At 32.8% G+C, this 24,557-nt stretch overlaps 2 protein-coding genes across 3 annotated transcripts; both read right to left on the bottom strand.

Moving 5' to 3' along the window:
- Positions 1–9,874: 9,874 nt before the first annotated feature.
- On the bottom strand, positions 9,875–13,623 carry LOC7465291 (APETALA2-like protein 3). 2 transcript variants are annotated; one of them, XM_002322813.3, is made up of 10 exons: positions 12,720–13,623; positions 12,557–12,582; positions 12,395–12,425; positions 12,213–12,300; positions 11,969–12,114; positions 11,697–11,741; positions 11,480–11,583; positions 11,225–11,361; positions 10,954–11,070; positions 9,875–10,448 (listed from the first exon to the last, which is right to left on the bottom strand). In XM_002322813.3, exons 1-10 carry the CDS (start codon positions 13,247–13,249, stop codon positions 10,188–10,190), a joined length of 1,485 nt encoding a protein of 494 aa, XP_002322849.2. In that variant the 5' UTR covers positions 13,250–13,623; the 3' UTR covers positions 9,875–10,187. The 2 variants fall into 2 exon arrangements, with proteins under 2 accessions (XP_002322849.2, XP_024443792.1); XM_024588024.2 differs by lacking the exon at positions 11,697–11,741 and having other exon boundaries at positions 12,720–13,622.
- Positions 13,624–21,915: 8,292 nt separating this feature from the next.
- On the bottom strand, positions 21,916–23,899 carry LOC7465290 (60S ribosomal protein L4). The gene is made up of 2 exons (XM_002322812.4): positions 22,716–23,899; positions 21,916–22,235 (listed from the first exon to the last, which is right to left on the bottom strand). Exons 1-2 carry the CDS (start codon positions 23,823–23,825, stop codon positions 22,122–22,124), a joined length of 1,224 nt encoding a protein of 407 aa, XP_002322848.1. The 5' UTR covers positions 23,826–23,899; the 3' UTR covers positions 21,916–22,121.
- Positions 23,900–24,557: the final 658 nt, after the last annotated feature.

Genomic DNA, 24,557 nt, shown 5'->3' with positions numbered 1-24,557 from the left:
TTCTTTTCTTTAGATCAAAGAACACAACATTAATGGTAAAAACTTCAGTACTTGCAAAAACAGTCCCAATCAGGGGGGTTTAAAGACACTTCGATAATAAAGTCAGTATCTTTATAGAAAAGACAATAAATGACTTAAAAGAGTCTTATATTCAAGGAACAAAGATGTTTGTTCTTGAGTTTTAAGATGATTAATACTTTGAAATATATGCAAGTTTTTCTTAAGAGATGAAAAGTTTTAAAACCTTACCAGGATAGTTCAGGGGGTATTTATACCCCTTGAACCTTGTTGTTTTTAGAGAACGGAAGGACTGAAAAGTTCTTTACTTTTGGTGGCATTAATAAGGGACAAATATCCCTTATATATCATTAATGAGATAGTAAGTATGGTACCTCTCTTAAGAGATCTTTTGTAAACCTATAAGTGTAGGGAAATCATTACCTCAGATATGAATTACTCATATAATTGTTCTAGATAGAGAGACATTACGGTTTATCATGCCTACAACACTTTTAATCTAGGAGATCATCTAGGGTCAAGCACATAGTTGTAGAACCCGATAGTATTTGAATCTAAGTGTTTAGGGTATGACATGTTTTGTCAATCCTATATTTGCCTAGGGCTTGGCTGATTTCCAAACCCAAGTGTGTTGAGTGCATATTTGTCAAACTCATATTGCCTTGGGTTTAGATGATTGTCACACCCAAGTATCTTAGGTTTGGCTGATTATCATACCCAAGTGTCTTGGGTCTGACATGTTCGCCAGACTCATATTGCCTTGGGTCCAGCTAATTGTCACCCCTAAATGTCTTAGGTTTGACTGATTGTCATATCTAAGTGTCTTGGGTCTGACACGTTCACCAGACCTATATTTGTTTGGGTTTGACTGAATGTCAACTCTAAGTATCTTGGGTCTGCAATGTTCGCTAGACCCATATTGCCTTGGGGCATGTTCGCCATACCCATATTGCTTTTGGTCTGGCTAATTGTCACACCCAAGTGTCTTGGATCTGACACGTTTACCAGACTCATATTCTTTAGGTTTGACTGATTGTTAAACCCAAGTGTTTTGGAAATGACACGTTCTTAAGGTTCATATTATCTTGGATTTGGTTATCTATCAAACCCAAATGTTTTAGATCAGGTACATTTGTCAGACCTATGTCATTTAAAGGCCTTTTCAATTTATAAAAATTGAAGTCAAAATTATTGTTTCATCAAATTGCATTAAGTGGATTCTACCCATATTTGTTGCAATCATGGAAAACAAGAAAGGTCTTTATTTACAATCCATGGCTTAACCATAGTTGATCGGTTGATATATTTTACGGGTCACAAAATATTCGTGTGCTACAATAAAGAAAAATAAAAGATATTGTTAATGATAAAGGCTCACTCGCAAAAAAGATGGAAATTAAGCCTAATGTAATATGTTAAGATTACATGTCATGTGATGTTCTAGAATTGGGCTTTTTTTTTTCATGGATTGAAATACGTTTAGTGGTTTTCACCTCCCCTCTGCCCCCTGCCTCATCATCAGTGTTCATTGTCTTCCCCTAACTTGTTAAAGCAACACTAATGTCCATTCTATTAATTCTATTAAGATAATGTTTTCTGAAACACAAGTTACGATCTTAAATTTTATTAATTCTTGAAACTATGATACCAAAAGATACTTTCTTATTAATCTTTCAATTTAGATGATGGAATTGACAAATATTAAAGCATTATGTAGTGCCTACTTCAAAGCTATGCATTTCTTTGACTAATTCATGCATGTCTACTTAATATTATAAATCTTAATATGTGAAAGCTGATTTAAAAGTATATTGTGAAATCTAAAAATAAATAAATTCCAACACTTTAAAGGAAGTAATTATTTAAATGAAATCTTTATATTTTAACTTGGCCACTATAATTCATGAATTCAATTATTAATTTTCGTAATAAAGCATTCTAAATTTCCAATTGGGTTAATTTTAATTTACTCCACAAGGTTTGAAGTGAATTCAGTTTCTTTTTATAAACTTTTAATTTTATTAGTGTTCTGCTTTAAGTTTTAATAATGAATCTTTTTAAAATAGATCTTTTCAGTCTGTAAAATTTAATCAAATAGATTTATTTTTTCAAATCTTCTACTATTTAATTACTATTTAGATCAATGAAATCATAAGCTTTTATTACAATTTTGTTGACATCTTAGTTATTTCTAATACAAATGGGGTTATGTGTCATAAATAATGGTTATTTTTTTTTTATTTTTTTTACATTTCATTAGGAAAATGGAAAAAAGAAAATAAAAAGAAAATCAATCAGACTAATTAATTATGTGAGTTGATATTTTTCTTCCTCATTAGTTAGGTTTTATTTATTGTTTATTATATCATTATATAGTATCTAATTCTCTTATATGTAAATCTGTCAAGTATCAAGTACTATTGAGTTATATAAGAATATAGTAAAATATTTGCTTAGGATTTCTAAAAACAAATTAAGAAACAAAAAAAATCAAAATTACTCAAGTATTAAAATTTTAAAAATAAAAATTTTATTTATAATAAATTAAATTATATCCTTGCATATCTCAAGGACATCTTCATAGAATACACACACACACACACACACACATCAATTTAGATGTGAAAAATGAACAAAATGACATAATAAAAAATCAAATACTATACACGAAAACAATACACATAATTAGAAATATAAAAACATATTAGAGATTTATCAAATTATATAAGGATGGATTAAGTCATATATATAAGAAAAATCATGAAGTAAAGGTACTTCATATGTCATTTATGTATGTTAACTTCTAACACCTACATTCACTTGACATGGAGATAACTACCACATCAGCATATTTATATTATTATTTTATTTATAAAACTAAATAGTATGGTGTTTTTAATGTAGCCACACCACTATTTACTCTCTCACATTTTACTATGAATTATAATAATAAAATTTTTGATAATTTTTAATTTAGTCATCAAATTATTATTATTATTATTATTATTATTATTATTATTGTTGCACAATTGAGCTCAAATTAGAGTATAATTTTTTTTTGGGGGGGGGGGTTGAAGGTTGAATTGCAAGACAAGTTATTGAAATGCAATACACGGGTCATAGGTGGCATGTTCGAATTTGTTGGTGAAGTATATTTTCATCCCCCATTCTTTTTTGTTATAAGGTGACCGATCCTTTGTATTTTTCAAATATTTATTTCGGTACTAAACTTCAATTTCATCATTTTTCAGTCTTTATTGGGTGAGAGGATAAAGGCAATCACTGGAATCCGGTCTATAGAGAGAAAGACATCGTTTCAACGATTCTAGCCACCAAAACATTAGATTTTTATTCGAAATAGTTTCATATGATGAGAGGAGTTTGAAATAGGTGTTTTGTTACATTAAAAATGCCTCATAAAATAGATCTGAGCTAGAGAAGAAATTGGATTCTAGATTGATTCTTGGTTTTGGACTTTTTTTTAGCTTTTGAAGGTTAATGATGGGTTGAACGAGGTTATAAGTGTGTTTTCTAAGTGTTTTAGAATGAAAATTGGTTTTTAGAGGATAAAAACTAGGCACCCTGATTTTTCAGCTATCACAATGGTCGGAATCTGGGTATGCCAGATGACGCGTTGTCATTTTTCTCAAATTGAATTGGGAAAGATAATATGTCATCTGCCCCATTATTTTATATATAAAAAGGCTCGCGCGCTAGGTCTGGCCTCATTCTTTGCTTTTTTGCTTTTTTTGTTTTTAGAAATTTCTTTAAAATAATTTTTAAATTTGTATTTTACTTCTATGAGATTTTTTTCCCCTTGTTTTTTCTCTTTTAAATAGTGATTAGTTTTTAATTATATTGGATTTTTTCTGCCCCATTATCTTACAAAAACAAAGGCTCGCGCGCTAGGTTTGGCCTCATTCTTTGCTCTTTTTTTTTATTTAGAATTTTTTTAAAATAATTTTTAAATTTGTATTTTACTTCTCTGAGATCTTTTCCCCTTATTTTTTTCTCTTTAAAATAGTGATTAGTTTTTAATTATATTGGATTTTTTTTTAATTTTTTAAGAGATTCGTATTATTCATTTGTAGTTTTTTTAATATTAAAAAAATTTTAGAAATAAAAAATATTTATTTATTATGATATTTTTAATATGTAAAACATTGCATATTAATTTTTTTTCCTTTTATTTTATCCAATAAAAAACTAGATTGCGAGGTTTTAAGAAAATCAGTCTGACCAGCAACGAAGCGCGGGTCAATTAACTAGTCAAAAACTAATTGATGTATATGATTGATCAAATTTTATGAATAAAAGTACTCAAATGACAAAATAAAGTCAACATAGATATACAAATAGAAAAATGATAAGGTAGAAGTACTTCATATAGTAGTATCCTTATGAAAAACGAAAAATATTAAAATAATATCAACTTGACAAAGAGTTGACTGCCGCATCAACATTCAATAACAAAACTAATGAAGGTAATTTCTTGAATAAAATACTCAAATAGAAAAGATTACAAAATACAAATACTTCATATATCATTATCTCTTCTTAGTTTTAAGGTTTTAATCTTTTATTACCTTTATAATTTCATTTTTTTTATATTTTTAGATTTTGTTTTCAATGTAAACCATATAAAAATTAAAAATTTAATTTTGAATTTTATATATATATATATTTTTAAATAATATAAGTGGTATTGTAGTTTTTCTAGATACTTTTTTTTTATTGCTATTGCTTTTATTCATTTTTATTCAATGAATTGTGCTATTAATAAAAAAATATCTTATTGTGAAAATAAAAAAATCTTGAATCACCAAAGATAATTTTGATGAAAAAATTATATTTCGCATCCATAATTTTATTTATTGTTTTTCCTGTTAATATCTATTTTTATTATTATATAATTAAATATAAAGTAGATTCTAAATTTTTTGTATACATTTTTTTTTGGTAGATGGTTTTTTTTTCCCACCAGTTTTCATTTGATAAATAGAAAGATATTTTAAAAAATCTATTTATCAATCTATAAATGGAAGTTTTTTTATAAAATTATTCACATATCTTTTCCTTATAATTATTTTTGAATAAATTTATGATATTAGATAAGACATGTTCATAGGTGATGTTGTTCGGAAAAATGATTCATCACATGTCAATACTATTTGATATTTTACAATAATAATAATAATAATAATAATAATAATAATGAAATTCCAGTAAAAAAAGGTTTCCATATGTATGTTGCGATTTCATTGCCCAACAATTAACTCCTAAAAATAATAATAATAATAATAATAATAATGAAATAAAAAGTAGGATAATTATAGCTACCAATCCTGGGAGAAGGGGAATTAAGTAGAGACAAAGGCTTTTTTGGAAAGCCTGGAATAATAAAAAGTGGATCTAGCTACTGCTGACTAGTATCATGAAAGGTACAATGAGCTTACATATACGAGAGCAGAGCAGAGCAGAGCATAGAATAGAATAGACGACTACAGTCATAGAGTGCCTGACCTCTCCTCAACTTTTATCGCAGGCGTACTCGCTGGCCTGCAAAGCCGAGGAATCCGCATTTTTCTTCAAACTAGGCAGGCAGCCATTTGAATGAATATCACGTTTCTAAACCGTCAAATCAATTATAATTTTATGTCGGTTTAGAACCATTACACCAATTAATAGACTGTTTTAAGGAACAGCTAGACATTTCAAAAAACAATCGGATAGTAGCCCAAAATGGTTCCATTGTTTTGAGAAACGGTTGGATTGTTTTGGCTACTGTATAATTTTGAAAAATCTTGTGTTTTGAGCTTGAAAAAATTTATAAAATAATAATATTTATTAATCTGAAATTTTTTTTTTTTATGATTTAGAGAGTTAAAGATTTTATAATTTTTTTTGGTAACCCGGGGTGTCCGGGCTAATTTACGCGCACCACAACTAATCCCCGGACCCACTGAACACCCTGCAAGCCCAGTAGGCAGGTAAGACACAGCAGGGGTGACAGACGTGCACGCTGAGGCTCGAACCCAGATGACAGAGGCTCGAACCCAGATGACAGAGGCAAGGAAACCTTGCCTTTGCCGCTGGGCCACAAGCCTCGGGGCAAGATTTTATAATTTTAAATAAAATTTGGATAGGGTTTTCTCTATATAGAAACTATACCTAAATTTTTGTCTCGCTTAAAAAAATTTGTAAAAAATCACAATAACTTCAATCAACAAATTCTAATAAAACTCAACAAATTCTTACATTTCATAATCACAAGTAGCTCCAAAAATACAAAAAAAAATAACACACACACACACATGGAAAATGAATAAAAAATAATACAATAATACAATATTCAAGTAATCCCAAAATATATAAACATAACTCATCTATCTATCTACGTCTACGTCGTCTACTAGATGATCTGAGCTTAGTAATACCACGACTATATTCAGCTCTTGCATTTGCCAGAGTAGCCTCGTCCTCTGCCATAGCAACATCAAGAGTTAACATTTCTTCAAAGATATCAAGTCCAGTGCGACAAATATTTAACCACTAGGACGTAACGGTGTGAACTTTACGAAGATAAGATGCAACCTCTTGACCCTCCCGTAGCATGAAGTCAACCTAATATTAATAAAACATTAACGTTAAATTAAAAGATCAATACATAAAACCCAACGTTTAGCAAATATTAATTATGAAAAGATTTGGTTACTAATGAGATTTTGAATTTGCTAGGCATATTGCTCGTACTACATGTATCCAGGTGAAGGAACCTTCTCAGGATCTGAAGTAATGACCTGACGTATGATACTCATAAACCAAATCATATATTCCTCATATCGCCTAAACAAATGTATGTCATCAACACTGATGAGTGATCTACAGTACTTGAAACCTTAAATATAAGATCCAAATGACCAAAACACTCTCCCAAAAACTATTGTACGATAATCAATATTTCCTTTGTGCTTCTAATCAACAATTATTCCAGGATTTGATTCTTTTATTGCCAACAACAACCTAGGTAATTTTTCAAAAGATTCCTCGTGTTAACCAAAAAGATGATCAATGACCTTCTGTTTTGCAACTCATGCTTTGTCATATGAAATTTTATACTTGTAATGTAATTTTATTTCATCTTGTATGCTTGTAACCATTATTGAAAGCGTATTCGTCACAAGGGTTGATATAGCATTAGCAATAAAATTTGCATCAAACTGACAATGATTTTTTTTTTTTACCAAAAGTCGAAACACATATGTGTGACCTGTTTAACTTTGTTATCTCAAATGAATTTGACCTGTTATGATATCCCCCACATAAATATCACTTACATTCAGGTGCTTGCACATATTGTAATTGAACAAATATAGAGTTCAACCGTTAGAATTAGTATTTAAGTGAATGTCAATGTGTCATCATTTAACTGCATTAACCAATTCATTTTTACTAATGAATATTTGTCTAACCTCCAATTCAGACCCTTTTGATATACGTCTATAACTAAGTGCATAATCATTAGAAACAACAAAACTAGACCCAAAAGCATCTTCAAAATCAGAAACAAGAGGTATGATTTCCTTATCAACATCATCATCAATATTCACCATCACATTCGATTCTAATGCATCATCATCCTTATTGTCACTAAGTTCAGAATAATCAAATCTATGTTGTTTAGCAAATGGATTGTCAAACATAGTATTACCTATCATTTGCAGCAAATCATCTGACAATAAACTCCTTTTACCTCTACTAACTGAATTTGAAGGCCTAGCAGAAATTGGGACACACACGGATTGTGGTCGACTAATCACATACAATATTATCATGTTCAAACCATTTTGGGTGAAAGAATCAATCATGATCTTAAAACTACTATTTCTCACAATCGGTATAGGATAATACTGATGTTCACCAATCTGACACCTCCAAGTTATTTCAACATCAATATCATTATAATTCCACCTAAATCCATGACAAATGGTTTCTTTTATTTCTGCATATGACATGCCTAAATTACAATTTAACAACAAATTGCTTCCACCATTATATGTGATATTACTGTTCACATCATAAATAATAATGTCACCGTAATGAAATAACATAAACATGTTATAAGATATTTTGTTAAAAAAAATCAGATTCTGGTTAATTTGACGTAATTATAACTAAATCGTATTATCCTACCACTAATTGGCAAAATTCATATCAAATACAATCAAATTTCTAAAATTTAACATTTAAGCAAATTCACCAATAATTAAATATAATTCATAGCAAATTAATATAATTCAAAGAAAATATCAAATTAGTGAACTTATCAACAATTCAATGGAACATGTAATTCGTCATGCAAATACCACATTCATGTTCTCTTGTATTAAATCATCAAGCATAGTTAATTACATTATTAGTTGATTCCAATAATACATACAAAATTCCTAATTCTAAAACTTAACATCAATTAAATACAACACATAATTAATTGAAATAATTAATTCATAAGTAATTTATTTTATTTTCATGTTCAACTATATCAAATCAACCCTAATTTATGATATTCTTAACTAATTTAACATTAATCCAACAAATCTTAAATTCACTATAAACCATAAACTCAACCTAAACAACTATTTCATTCCAACCAAATCAAACACGAATTCATAGCAATGTAGTATATTTATCTTGCTTGTAGGACTAGGAAAAGGATCGGGTAGTGGCAAGAATGGTGGCAACAAAGGTAACAAAGTATTTTTAACATAAAAACACCCAAGGATGCTTAGAAACTAGGATGAGTTTGATTTTTGTTTGCTTTAATGGAAAAATATAAGTGTTTAATGGGTTGTTTTAAAGAGAAATTAAGGGCATAAGTGGTTTTTAAGAGAGAGAGAGAGAGAGAGAGAGAGAGAGTGTATGTGTGTGTTGTTGTTATTTGATCTGGAGAGTTTAAAATTTAATTGATGTCATGCTTTTGAAGCACGGTGTTTTAAGTTTTCATGTTTCAGAAACACGATATTTGACCATGTTATGCTTTTTAACAGCGACATTTACTAAATTTTACGCTTGAGAAGTGCAACATGATCAAACTGTACTATTTCATCAAATGTTTTTAAAATGATATTATTTTATTGTTTTTTAATGTTTACTGTGCTAATTTTAAAAAATATCTCTTGCAAAGTTACAATGTCAATCAAAGGTTTTTGTACTTTTTTTCTTCTGTTGAAATCACAATATTTTTTTTTATCTCAACTAATTGATTTCCATGTCCTCTTTTTTGTTTTTGCCCTCTATTTAAACTTACGATTTTTCTTGTAAAATTGAATACAAGATGGTTTGATTTAATTCGGTTTGAGAGTTTTAAAACGAGAAGTAGATAGGCTTTACCACAGACATGGGGGGAACTTAAATCTTATGCTGATAAACCTGGTTTAGGCTTTTCTTGGGGTCGGGTTAGGGTAGAAGCTCTATCTTAGGGGCGGTTTGCTTTTAAAAATACTAATTGTTTTTTGTTTTAATTTTTTTTATGTTCTAAAATTATTTTGAAATACTAAGGTTAAAAAATAATTTTTAAAAATAAAAAAAATTATTTTATATATTTTTAAATAAAAATATTTTAAAACAAGGTAACTACCCAATTTTAGCAAAGCAATCACCCTAGTCAAAGCAACGCCACGTGGAGTTTATACTGATCTGGAGAATTTAACCAGCTGAAAAATGGGAGGGAATAGATGCTGTGGTACACGAGGAACATCGCATGTACATGCATTATATGCGATGGCATGCATATTGATTTAAGTTTTTATACATTCATGCATGAAGCATCTGTAATACAAAATCAAGCTTCCTGGAGTTCTGCAGAAGAAGAGATTTTCATTCTCCTGTATTCAATCTCAAATGGCTATGCATTACGCACCTTGGCCGCGAGGAAAACAAAAGCATAGACACGGCATATTTTGATGGGATTGCACTCGTACCATCCATCAATGCCAATATTCTCCAGTTCAATATTCTTTACAAGACAGAAGAAGGCAGAATATAATGATCCTTGTATGTAGAGTTTAACAAATGAACCCGATTAGCATTTTTGGCCTTTTGTTTGTTTGCCTACCCATTTCTTTCCTCTACATAAGAAAAGGTTCTGGATTATGGCTGTACTAGACCATTCAGCTCCTACAGTAGAATTGAGAGATGTTGCTGGGGTTGGTAATTGGAGGAGAAAATCGATGGTGGAGGATTGTTGAACTTGGATAGTGAAGTTGACCAGCAGCTGCTGAAGGTGCCATAATTGCTGAAGAAGCGAATCCTGATGATGCTGCAGTAGAGAAGAGAGGCAGTGGATTTGCTCCACCACCATAAGGGCCTTGGATTTGCCTGGTCCAATTTGGAAAGGAATCTACTTCCATTCTCTTCTCTATTGCTCTTTCCTGCAAACATCATACATTGTCAATTATCAAACCAGTGAAAATCCTCTTCTTAATTTGCTATTTAGTGGAAACAAATCCATCAATTTCTAAATACTATCAATCAAATGGTTATCATGAAAATTTCTCTGACATCAAATTGGTATTATTCTGAAAACTATATGAATAAGCAAAACTTTTCAAAGAAAAATAAATAACTGACATAAATTCTCAATTGCACTTTACAATATTCAGTAGGATTAAAAGTGTCCTGCTAGAAGGTTAATCAGAATATGATTATGTATCTTTGTGACAATAATGAGCAAGGAGATCAGCATGATACTGGTTATCTTTATGTGTGTGCTTAAAATATTCAGCAGGATGACAATGTCCTCCTACAAGGTTAATAGGCATGATAATGTATCTTTGTGACAACGATGAACAGGGGGCTCAGCATGATACTGTTATCTTTGTGTGAGGTGTTTGCATGCATTTGTGTTCCCTAAATAAACTAGACTATTGAAATTACCTCATAGATGGGAAAGATTCGATGATTTATACCATCCCACATAGGAGGGTGAACAGATGTCACTCCGGGGCCATTCGGTAGTTGATTTTTCATTGTTGCAGAAACAGAGTTCAGAAACTGCCAAAGAACAATTTCTTTAAAGGGTATTAAAAAACCTTTTCCAAAATCATCAACTCATCAAGTAAATCGTAGATATATAATCAAAGCTTTCTAGAACAAACACAGAGTACCACTTTGGCCTGAGAAAAATCCACATTGATTTCAACGGTACCTTTGGTGCCCTATCAGTAGACACGCCATCCCAGCCACCGTGGAAATAAAAGCCACCCATGTTGCTGTTTACCTTTAGGCTATCAGAAGCATCGGGAGGGGCAATTCCCAACTTCAGGTCAAGATTTTGGTTGCCGTCTGTATGAGAAGTAATTGTTTGTAGATTGGCACAATAAAGGATCAGTTGGAAAATTGAGAACTTTTTCTTTACAAAGATGATAAAAAAAAGAGAGGAGATTCTAGCAATGAAAAATACCTCCACTGCTGGGCTCTGAAAGTATCTCCCCTTCATATTTGCTTGGCTCAAAGTTGGTAACTGCTTCCCTTCCATTACATTTAATGGCAGCCTTGTCATAAGCCCTGGTTACCAGAGAAAACGAACATCTCAAGTAAATTGAAACAGATTTGGTTGAGAGTCAAAGTCGAACTAAGACATTTAGTTTAAGAAAGATCCAATTCATGATCATTAGGACCTTGCAGCTTCTATCTCGCTATCGAATAGCCCAAGATAAATGTACCTGCAGGCAAGCAATGAATATTGCCCAATAAAAAACCAAGTTCCCAACTCTCACCACAAGCCTAAACATTTTAAGTTCTTAGTTCATTTCTCACTTCAATGTAAGAACACATGCATTAGTAAGCACTTTATGCAAATTATAAGATCAATGCAGTATAAATAGTAAGATAACTATCAGAACGCTGAAATAAATCAGCTGGATATATGTTAAGGGAAGGAGTTTCTTACTTCTTTCCCAGGAACTGCCCCATACGAGCCTCCCATCGGCCACACTTGTGGAGTGTCACTCCTCTATATTTTGAGCTTCCCCTAGAGAATCCAGTGCTCTGACGCCGTAGAGTATGCACAAATTCTTCCTTTGTGAAACCACTCATCTGCATGACAAGTAAAAACTCAATTTACAACTAATCACTCGAGAGTCAAAAACCAAAACAATTAGAACCCAGTGAGTTACATCCACAACAATCCTCACCTGCTTAATGTCCTCATCATAATCACTAACGTTAAAGTTGATGTCAGCATCAACTCCACGGAACTTGATCGCAGCTCGATCATATGCCCTGAAATAAAAAAACCCGAAAAACACAAAATCCTCGATAACTTACATAATCACACTACATATCACAATCTAATCTCATTTATTATCATTGTTACCTAGCTGCAGCATGTGCAGTATCAAATCCCCCTACAAGAAACCAAACACCCAGATTCACAAAATAAATAAATACAAATTAGCGAGTATTAACTGTACCCCCATAGCACCAAAGTATCAAAATTAACTTTAGAAAAAATCTAATAATATTATCTCAAAATTACCCAAGTACACTTGCTTTCCACAATCCCTGCAAAACAACACAAGAAACAGAAAACCCAAATCACATTCAAAATTCCACAACCACCCAATAAAGAATAATTAATTAATTAAGAGATCATCAGAGTAACTAAGCAACTAATTAATAAACGAGTTGATATAACTAACCAAATATGAGATTCCCATCTTCCAGTTCTCCGATAAAACGTGACTCCTCTATACTGCGAGCTTCTCGACCTGGGCCCACGCCGACTCTTTTTCACGGGCTTTTGTTGTCGAGCCCCGATCCCCTGCTCCGGAGGACCACCATAATTCCTGGACCCACCGAGATCCACCGGCTGCATCTGCACCGTCGAAGAAGAGTTAGACTCTCCTCCTACATTCTTGGGCCCACACTCCACTGGAAAGAGCTGGATCGTTCGATCTCCACGGTCATCATGATCATTAGTGTTAGAATAAACGGTCTTCTTGGAGCTGCTTTCATTTGACAAGATACTGAAATTGAGAGCAAAGACGTCGCCGTTGGAGCAAGAGTCCTCGTCACCACAGCCATCCGCATTGACCACAGAAGAAGAATTGAAGCTCCCAGAACTTTCCATTGGAGAGTTGGAAAGCTCTAGAATCTTCATCTTATTATTATTCTTCGCTGTCGTTGACGAGTCACCAGAACCCGCGGTCAAGTTAAGATCCAACATCATCGAGTCCCTTTCAACTCCAATTCGGCACCGTTTTAGTAGAGAGCAGTAGCGCAAGAACAGTATTAATTATTCAAGAGAGGAACATGGAGAGTGATGGATTGACGAAGGGTGTGAACAAGCCAAGCACGCACAAGAAGATGAGAGAGGAGAGGGGGGAGGTGTCTTCTTTTTGCCGGCTAAGAGGTGGTTCTCATGTTTTTGCGAGGGAGGAAAGGAGAGAGGGCTTGTCTGGTGGCTGGAATATAAAATGGTTAATAGTTGGTTATGGTTATAATTGTGTGTTGGGGCTTGGTTGTTGGCTTGGCGGTGTTTGGCCAAAACAGAAAAAGGAGAGAGAGAGAGAGAGAGAGAGAGAGTCTAAAAAGATGTGGATGGGACGTATGATACAGAAAGAGGGAACGCTTAGCTATATGCCATTTCGGATCAAAACATTAATCAAAGTTTTTCAGCTTTTTCTTTTTTGCTTTATATGCATAAATGGCGCGTGGTTCACGTGAGATTAGGAAAGGGCTAATCCCTAGATTCCCTACTGTTTTATAATAGTTACGGATCCTTGTGAGCGCACCCTCCCATCTCGTGGTTCGACTAGCTCTGGAAAGGGCTTGTGTGTATGTGTTGTGGATGGGGGTTTCGGTGTGCACTGAGAGGAGCACGTGACAACTGACGTGAGGCCAGTGGTGGAAGGAAAAGTCAATGTGAGATGTTTTACTGTGCGGGTGTGATTATGACTGTGAGGAGATGCGGCCCCCGGGGGTAAAAGGGCTCACCTGGGCGACACTTGTGCTTGCATCTTTTGTTTGACGGACGACTCCCTCATATATCGCGTGTTTTTTTTGTATTTTGTCGTGACGAATCACGCTAATTTGACGGTCAAAAATTATTATTATTATTTTATTCATTTAAAAGAGAGAGAGAGAGAGAGAAGATTGCAGTCCTTTATCAGAGTGGAGTCCTCACTTTTGCTGCTAGATTTTTATGGCTTACCTAAACGGACGCAAGACAAGCTGTCACGAAAACAATAATGAGATAATGGCGATTGGAACCTTTAACTATCCTCCTGTCCAACCAACGAAGGGTCCACTCCCCTCGTTTATTTATCTTTACTTTACTCTTCTATTGTTATTATTGTTATTATTATTATACGCTGATTTCATTTATTAGACTAAAACGGAGTTTAATTATTTTTTAAAAAAATTTGCTTCCAATTAATTTTTTTTATATTTTAAAATTATTTTGATATGTTGATATTTCAAAATAATTTTTTAAAAATAAAAAAATATTATATTGATATATTTCCGAGCGAAAAGCACTTTGAACCGCAACTACCACCACTCTCTCAAACACTCTTTAATATTAAGTGTGCTTCATCAATAAATTTGAAAAAATTTTATTTTTTTATTTATATTAAATTAATATGTTTTTAGTGTTTTCAAATCATTTTAATATGCTGATATCAAAAATAATTTTTTTAAAAAAAAAATCATTGGCATGCATTTTAACACGAAAAGTTATTTGATAAGCAACCATAACCACATTGCCAAACAAGCTTTAGATATATATTTTAACACGGTTCAATTTGTTTTTTTATGGTGTTTTTTAAATTATTTTTATTTTAAAAAATATTCAAATAATATTTTATTATATATTTATTTAATGTTTTTCATATTCTAATACCAATTAAAGAATATTTTTAAAATATTACCGACCAGCTTTGACGGACTGGGATGGTACGATTTTTAAGGTTTTTTTTTTTTAAAAAAAAAAAAAAGAGTGAGTGGGAGCCGGCTGAACAAATGATCCATTATAAAATTAGCAATTTGCATGTTGTGTCTTAGGTTTGAGAGGGCGATATCCGTACACGTCGTTAACTACCTAAAATGCCAGTTGTCTATGTATTAATTTGTGGGCCAACTACTTAAGGCCCACTCCTCTAACCTCTCATTGGTTGTCGCTTGTGTTGATTTTTTTCTCTTCATAGTTCATACACCATCATACTAGGCACCAAGCAAATAAATGTAAATAAATTAAATAAAATAAAAAAAGCAAAAATACGACAGGCCAATCATTGCTGGAGTTTACTTCTAATCCCATTATTTTGTTAGTTAAGGGTTTTAACGGAAAGCACGGAGTTTCAATACAGTAATCCACACTCGAAACTCAATTTTGCCTTTATAGAAACCACCAAATCAACTGGACATTGAAGAGTAAAATTATCCTTTTACATGGAATGCTAGATTTAATGGGGGCATATATGTCTTTTTATTTAGAACAGTGCGATGATTAAAATAATTTTTTTAAAAAAAATTATTGAATTAAAGTATAGAGAATTTTATATACATTTTTATTTTTTTCACAATAAAATAACTTAAAGCTTCTTTGCTGGAGAGATTTTGTCTTTTATACTCGGTTTTTATTGCTATACATGTTTAATGAGGGATAATTTGATCTTTTTGTAACTATAAAGTATTATTAAAAAAGTGGTTGGCATGTGTCATGTATGCGATAGTGAATGGACGTTGTCCGAGCCCTTCAGGCAAAATGTACAGCGGCGTCCAGTAATCAAACGTCACTTTCCATGATGGTGTTGAAAGCGCACTAACATTCTCCTCTTATTGATACGGTTCATCCTCTTATTGATATGGTTCATGCGCGTTGCGGCGTGATGATTAGACTCCAATGAGTTTTTATATTCTCTTTCCTTTTTTCTCTCTTTTCTCCTTGTTAAAATATGAAGGTGTCCTGCGATTTATTTTTAGAAAAATTACTCCTAGCATCTTATTGTCAGGTTGAAATTGCACTTGCTTATCGAGTTTTGAAAAAATATTGTTTGCATTCTAAACTTTGATACGCTAGTAACAATTTACATCCTTTGTTTGGGGCGCCCAAAATAAATCAACAAAAATTACCTGATTATTTACAAAATTGTCATTATATTTCAATTAATGACCAAGAAACACGTGTTAAATTATAAAATTACCTGATTACTTACAAAATTGTTATTATACTCGGATAAAGCTGAGTGGAGGAGATGGTGGCAATTTTATGGAAGGGATGAGGAAGAAGAGGACGCTAGTTTTTTTTGTTAATTATTTAAACAATCAAGAAACTTTATTATATTTTTATTATTTTATCTCGCTTCATTGTCTCAAATTTCTATAACATGAAAATATTTTGTAAATATACTTCAAACCCTAAGATAAGTCAAAACTAAAATAAAAAAAGGTGAATTTGACATTAGATTTTATTTGCTATTTTATTATTAGAAGTTAGATTGAATTTTTTTTTAAAAAAAAAAAACCTATAAAGGAAATTGATAAAGTGAAAATTTCAGATTGAAATGAGCTTTTCATAATTATGTTTTCCATGGCAACATCTTGAATTAAAATGTGTAAGCTTTGTCTCTGAACTTAGTTGTTACCACAAAACCAAGTTCTTTATCAGAACCGGGAACCTTCTTATGCATAAATCGATAAATGTATGAGGAAAAATAATATAAAGAGAAGAGAAATAGAATGAAGGTTCATAGAGTGTGTGATTGAATGAATTCGCTCTAATTAATCGTGAGTGGCCTTATATGATAATGAATGGCCATGAGTCGTGTGATTTCTTGCATGGACTTTTATTATAACTGATGTTATTGAATAAATTGTTGAATGTCTTGAATGAATTTGTGGTGGTTGAATCTTATCAATATACCTGGTGACCCGAGATATTTATACACATTAGTTGGATAAATAAGTACTATAAGTGGAGATGTTGATGTTCATCATTGGTTGTAGTACTTTGTTGCGCTATTAATAGAGAGGTGAGTGGTTGCTAGGTGCCTTTGAGGTGACCTATGGTAGGAAATGACTATTGGCGAGAAATGAGGCGTCTTTGCTCTGCATGGAAAATTTATGAGTGATAGCAACACCACTGGATGGTTAGAAGGTGTGCAAGTACGCACTAGTGAGAGATCGTTTGGCACAACGGTCGCACCATTGTTTCGTCAATTTTTGAAGTTTTTTTTTTTGAATTTTTTAAGGTGTTTTTAGATTATTTTGACGTGCTGATATCAAAAATAAATTTTAAAAAATAACTATTCCAAACACCCCTAAACGAGGCACTCTAACTTCTTGAAATTTTAAAATATATCAAGGTTTATGCATGAGGCGTTGGTATTAGACAACCCAAAGTGAGTCAAGGACGGTATGCACCAGGATGGCTAGAAACTCTAGCCATTTAAACTTGGAAGAACTCAACGACTAGGATTATTATTATTTTTGCACCATCAATAATACAATAAAAATTAAAACCAGAAGAGCAGAAGTGGAGCATGAATGGCTGTGTCGGGACAAAAATAATAGTTTGCTTTCTTGTAAGGTGGGCATAAATTATTGGACCGATGGAATCAGCTTCTTGGTGTATAATTTACAATATGGTCAGAGAATTTAGCCGAAAAGTGCAAAGTCTAAGGAACATCTTTGATTCTACTAATTCCAACAATGAAAGGCTACACAGTACATACATACATACATATAAATATATAATTTGACCCCACCCCCATTATGCTTCTTTACTTTTTCTCCCCACTCTACTACTTTATTCTCTTTTGTATCCCCCACTTCTTCCTAAAAATATCTTCTTTCTTCGTGGAAAATATATAGCCAAATAAATGTTTTTTATGTTAAAAAGTATCTGTTTGTTTTTGTGTTTCAAAAATATTTTTAAAAAAATTTATTTTTTTTTGCTTCAAATTAATATATTTTTGGTATTTTTAAATCATTTTAATATGTTGATATTAAAAATAATTTTTAAAAAATAAAAAAAATATTATTTTAATACATCTCCGAGTGAAAAACACTTTGAAAAGCAACCGCAACCACACTCTTAAGATATTCAAATCATTTCATTATATTTATATGCAAAATACAAAAAACATAAGAAAAAATAACCTGACTTTAACCCTATCAAAATATAAAAGGATCAAAACTAAAATTAAAAGTCTATAAACTAATTCTAAAATAACTTTAATTTTGTGAATGGTTTCGAATGGTATCCTTATTTAGAAATTAATTCTAAAATAAATTTTAATTTTGAAATGGTTTCATCTATAATTTAAAAATCCGATCCTAGCACAATCAGGATAAAACTCAAGTTAAGGGTTATAGAATTTAACCTAAATAATATATATATATATATATATATATATATATATATATATATATATATATATAAAAGAATCACAACGACGACGTTGTTTTGATAAAACGACCATGTTAACGTAGCGTCAGTTGCAAATGGGCCCCCTATTTAGGTGTCGGCTGGGTTTTGAGCATTAGAAACTGTCCACTTCATATTTGCCATCACGTTGAGGTTTTGATGCAGAGTCTCACGGTCTCAATGATAAATGGGCTTGGTCTTGGGCTTGGTCTTGGGCTTGATGGTTAAGGGAAAAAAGAGTTAAAATGGGCTTGGCTTATCTAAATTTCAACGAATTCATTACATATCAGATACAGAGATTGCATAGACCTAGGCTACTTTTCTTTTCTTCCTTTTTTTTTTTGTTACTACTTGGATGTGGCCATGCAGGGGAAAAGAGCCGCTAACATCAATGGTTCTCACAGGATTGCCTTGGTAAGTTGCTCACTAACTCCACTGTCTGCTCTCTAATGCTTCTTTTTTTTTTCTCTTTCCATAATTAATGAGCAGAAAGAGGAGCATGGTGGGTGCCTCAACGCTTTCTGTTAAAGCCACAGATTTGAATGAAGATGATATATGAAGAGTTTGCAGGAAGATGAAACTGTAGAGGATTACGTTTTGCGCAATAATATTGGGGATGGTTTAAGACTGTAGTTCTTACACAGGCTTGGTGAAGAAGGCTCACAGTACACTGGGGAGGAACTACAAACATTGAAGGCTCACAGAAAGAGATCCCTTTGAGAGTTCTAAATGCTGCGTAATTTAGTGAACTGAGAGTGAGAAGACTACAGACAGTTTCCCGCACCATATCACAGGGCTTTTCCTCCTGGCTGAAGGCATTCTCGTAGCATGAAAACCCTAGAAAAACCAAGTGGAGAGCAGGCCAAATAAAGGATTAAATGAACCCTTCATCTATCTCCTCCACTCCTAGCTCCTATCAAACCGTATCAGATTTTGCTCATCGCAGAAAAATTGGATAAAAATTAGGTCCCTCAAAACTAGATGATACAGAATACCCTACCTGTAGAACAAACCCTATTTACTATTATTTGCTGAAGCAGCTCCCGGCCCCCAAGAAAGCTGCAAGCTCCTCCCTCAAGCTAAGCTAGTCCCGTCTGCCTTCCCATTGCTTTAAGCCAACTCTTATCGCTCCCTGCTCCAAACAGAGACCCCCGGGTATCCTCCTGTGCCCCCTCTTTAAGTAGAGCTATCTTTCGTCTGCAAGGCCTTGTAGAGTGCTTAAATTAATTCATCCTGTTGCCATGTCTCTTGGGGGTTTGGTTGAGCTTGTAGAGCATTTGAATTTAAGCGCAGTCGCGTTACTCCTCGATGTGTAAACTCTTCAGGCTTGTATCATTTTCTCGTGTTGTTATTTAATAAACATACTTCTAAACTCGAGAGTAGATCCAACAAGCTACTGAATTCGAGCATCAGATAACTTTTCTTTTAATACCATAATATTTTCTACATATTTTTTGACATAAAAAAAATTTCAATTGAAAAATGCATTTAAATAAATAAATTAAAAATTATTTATGCAACAAAAAAAAATTATAACTCTATTCTTAACCCATTAAAATTAACTAGTGAAACACATGAATTAGAATTATGAATTAATTGACAAAATGATTTTTTTAAATATATTGTTATTTAAAATAAATATCTGTAAAATTAAAAATTGAGATTGGAGAAGAAAAACAATCAAATCAAAATAGATTATGATACTAAATTAATAATTAATAAAATATTAAATTATAAAATTATAAAAATATTAAACAAGAAAAAACAATTGTAATGGGTAAATTTAAAAAACAAACAAACAAAAAAAAGGAAAAAAAAAGCCCAAATACTCAGGCTTAATTGGCCCAAAGCGTACGAGCTTCAAGAAAAAGATACAGATATGCAGGCCTAAACCAGGCCATTCACTTGTGATTTATTATTATTTTGAATTTTCTATGAGATTATGAATTAATTGCACAAAATGATTTTTTTAAATATATTGTTATTTAAAATAAATATCTGTAAAATTAAAAATTGAGACAATCGGAGAAGAAAAGCAATCAAATCAAAATAGATTATGATACTAAATTAATAATTAATAAAATATTAAATTATAAAATTATAAAAATATTAAACAAGAAAAAACAATTGTAATGGGTAAATTTAAAGAAAAAACAAACAAATAAAAAGGAAGAAAAAAGCCCAAATACTCAGGCTTAATTGACCCAAAGCATACGAGCCTCAAGAAAAAGATTCAGATACGCAGGGCCTAAACCAGTCCATTCACTTGTAATTTATTATTATTTTTAATTTTTATGAGATTAACTATAGTTGTGGCCTTGTTAATTTTTTTTATATATATAATATTTTTTTTAATAAAAAAAAAAATAGAAGGCAATGCTAACCATTTGCCTTACTCGAAGAACTTACGTTCTTCCCGTGTGTTTGGCAAATGAATGGAATATGCCTCTGATGGAACATATGCGTTATCAAAAATTTTTAATTTTTTTTTAGTTAAAATCAAATTTTTTATATATTTTTAGATAAAAAATGTATTAGTTTTAAAAATAATTTTTAAAAAATAAAAAAATTTCATTTTAATATATTTATAAATAAAAAATATTTTGAACTGCAATGTTTTTTTCTTGAGCAATAACTTAAATTTTTTAATAAAATACTAATGGAAGAAATACCAATAAATATTTTAACCTATCATTTTCAATTACTAGAGGAATCAAAAAAGAAAAAGAATTTTATTTTATTTTTCTGAAAAAAAAAAAGAGGTAAAGGATTAGTTTATTCCTAATAGTTATTTGTTTAATTGGTGGATAAAAGCGTACTCTGGATCTGGATCGGAATCATGGGGAGCCACCACTTCCAAGCCCATAGATGGATCAAATCGATGAAAAGTTGAGTTTCATGAAAAATAACTCATTTCAACCATATTAAAACACCCTAAATAGCTCATAAAACATATTCCTGATCTCAAACATCCAAAAATTGACATCCAAACCCACTATCAACTAAAAGGTTGCAAGACATTCATGGACTCGTGCGAACAATTTAAGTTGATAGACCTTGAAAGGCAGGTTCCATTCAAGTTGATCTCACGCAAACAATTTTCAAGTTCAAACGAAGAGAGAACGGGACAGATACCTCAAGTTCCATCACACTACATCAGACAACTTTAAAATTTTGTCAAAGCCTGTGGAAATAAACAAAGCAATTCTAGTCCCATAAAAATGCTCGCTTTGAACAACATCCTGATTACCAATCCCGTTCATGATGTACATTCAAGTTAATTTTTTAACCAACGACGTGGGGAAAATCAGACAGATCTCCGCAACCATAAATCCTTGCCAGGAGAAATACACAAACCATACGTGTTTATGCATAATAGCATTAGGCATCGAAATGGCTGCTTAAAGAGCATAGAAAAAGCATACAGAACATCGAAGCATGCAGCGCAATGAAACACACAAAAGTCATAAAATGATCCATTCCAATTCTGATGGTAATAGAAATTCTTTGAGCTAGCAAAATAGAGCAAGAGTGGGAATGAAAGAACGGTATCGAAATACCAAAAATCCAATTCCCAACAAATCTCATCCATGTCCAACAACAAAAAACAAACAAAAGTTGATAACAGAATCGAGTAGATGAACAAAACTCTTCTCTAAAAACAGAACTATTACTGAGAGACACCAAGCCACTTTGTGAAATTCTCAAACTCTGTGTAATCGCTGTCTGAGATCATTGTCTTGTACCATGCCTTTCCTGCAGCCTTGGCAGCGGCTAGCTCCTCCTGATAGGTTTCATAAGAAAAGACAACTTGTTAATAAACACATTACATTTCAGATATGTCACAAAAAATGCCTTACTATCGCATCCCTGAAGCATAAAGATATGGACTTGGAGAGAAAGTAAGAACAGTAACAAATAAAAGAGATAAAATACAAGGCTAAGAGAATAAAATAGCCTTTGATCTAAAGAACATATAAATATGACGGAAGGATTCTTGAGGACGTGAAAGAAACAAAAGGCATATAGCTCAGACAGATAACCAACAACACCACTGCAAAATGAACATAATACGGATATACAAATATTGCAGTCTTACACGCTATGTCTAATTCTTCTAAAGAAACTCTTAATATACAAAGATAAGACCTTCACATTGACAGCATCCATACACATTACCAGAGCACGCAACACAGCATCAAAGTAACCAACTAATCATTTCACAATATACCAACATAAGAAAAAAGGATGTAAGAACAGATACCTTTGAGACAGGCTTCCTCTTCCTGTCGAGCTTCTCCTTCTTAGACTTCACACGCTCTGCCTCGGCCAAAAGAGCCATCCTCCTAGCAGTCTTAGCATATGGGTTCAATTTCAACAACACATTCAAGTTCTTCAATGGGTTCTTCTTCAAAGTAGCCCTCTTAACCTCCCTCTTGATTGGCTTCACAACACTCTGAACCTCATCAGAGTTGATGATCCTAGCCAAATCAGCATTGACCATCTTGGACCTAGGCAGCACATACCCCTTCTTCTTCTCTGAACACTTCTCAAATGAACCATAAATTGAATCAAGCTTCTCAATAGCTGATTTCGTCCAGATCACAAACCTTCCAAGATGACCACCAGGAGCCAACTTCAACAAGTTCAACCTCTCAACGTTAGCAACCTCCACTCCTGGAATATTACGGAAGGCCTTAACCATCTTAGCACCTTCGGTTCCATAAACAATCAGGGGTCCCTTGCGAGAAATATACCTCCTGTTCCTCATTTTCCCCTTTCCAGGCCGGATCGCGTGAGAATCCTTAGCTTTCTCAGCATCTGGAAAAGCACCGATCTCCTTGAGCACCTTAATAGCAGTAGATGTCTTTTCAATGCTCTCGGCTGAGTCGGAGATAATCAAAGGCATCTCGGGGACTGACTCCACGCGGTGACCACGTGCCATCACCAGAGAGGGTATAGCAGATGCAGCAATAGCTGAAACGACAGCGTATCTCTTTTGGTTCACATTAATCTTCCTATGCCAGCGGCGCCAGATCTTGGTGGGAGCAAACATGCGTCCACCACGGCACATATTTCCGTAAGCTCCCTGACCAGCACGGTGAGTTCCACCACCAGGAACACGGGGGATACGAGAAACGGCACGACCAGTACCCCATGATTCGGCTGAGGTCTGGTGACCGGCTTTCTTGGAGACGGCATAAGGCTGGCGGCTATTCTTGGAGATGTTTGAGTGGACGTAGTTGACGATGTCTGGTCGGATCGAGGCCTTCATGACATCGGGGAGAGCCACGGTGGCAGCCGAATCCGTGACCATGTCGTTGAGGCAGGGGAGGGTTTGAACAGAGACCAGGGGGCGTGCGGCGGCGGCCATTTCGTTGTGAGAAGGGGAGAGCAGCGGAGGGGCAGTAGGGTTTAGGTGTGCGAGAGTGCTTGTGATGCGTTTAGAGTTCAATATATAGGGGATTTTTTAGGGTTCAGCTTTTGCTTTTGCGTGTTTGGTTTATGGAATAAAGGTATTCTAGCGGGCGGATAGGCCTTGTTTGGGTCTTGCTTGTGTAGGATTTACGCGGGTTTTCTGATATAAAGATTATTATAATAGTTGCATATAGATCCTTGGACAAAATAAATATTTAGTTACCAAAAAAATATAATTTGGTAACCATGAGTAATAGAGCTTCCAATATTTAGATATTATTTTCACCGTGTTTTATAAAAATTTTAAAAAAATTATTAAAAATTAATTTTTTTATATATTTTGAATCGTTTTGATACACTAATCTCAAAAATAATTTTTTAAAAATAAAAAAAATATTATTTTGATGTATTTTGACATGAAAAGTATTTTGAAAAGCAACCACAACTACACTTTCAAACAAACACTTAAACAATTAGGTCTGCTATTGAAAAAATATATATGTGTAAATCCTGTAAGAGTATAAATATGTAAAAATAAGGTTGAATTCAAAATATGAGGATTGGTTATGGGATTTAAATTGGCTTTTATATTGTAAGTAATGCTATTAGTTTTTTTTTTCTATTTTTAATTTGATTTAATTTTTCAGCTTATGGTAAGTATGAACAAGTATAATTAAACCACATATCA

The sequence above is a fragment of the Populus trichocarpa genome, chromosome 16 (assembly GCF_000002775.5).
Source record: "Populus trichocarpa isolate Nisqually-1 chromosome 16, P.trichocarpa_v4.1, whole genome shotgun sequence".
Taxonomy (NCBI): domain Eukaryota; kingdom Viridiplantae; phylum Streptophyta; class Magnoliopsida; order Malpighiales; family Salicaceae; genus Populus; species Populus trichocarpa.
Note: the sequence above shows the minus strand (reverse complement) of the source record. Positions and strands in the feature narration are given on the sequence as shown.

What these genes read in the sequence shown, in the direction of transcription:
- LOC7465291 (XM_002322813.3), bottom strand. Translation starts at nt 13,249, where the DNA reads ATGATGTTGGATCTTAACTTGACCGCGGGTTCTGGTGACTCGTCAACG. An exon ending in GGGCAGTTCCTGGGAAAGAA is followed by an intron (nt 11,742 to 11,968) that starts GTAAGAAACTCC and finishes GCTTGCCTGCAG; the next exon opens with GTACATTTATCTTGGGCTAT. An exon ending in AGCGAGATAGAAGCTGCAAG is followed by an intron (nt 11,584 to 11,696) that starts GTCCTAATGATC and finishes TCTGGTAACCAG; the next exon opens with GGCTTATGACAAGGCTGCCA.
- LOC7465290 (XM_002322812.4), bottom strand. Translation starts at nt 23,825, where the DNA reads ATGGCCGCCGCCGCACGCCCCCTGGTCTCTGTTCAAACCCTCCCCTGC. An exon ending in AGAGGAAGCCTGTCTCAAAG is followed by an intron (nt 22,236 to 22,715) that starts GTATCTGTTCTT and finishes GAAACCTATCAG; the next exon opens with GAGGAGCTAGCCGCTGCCAA.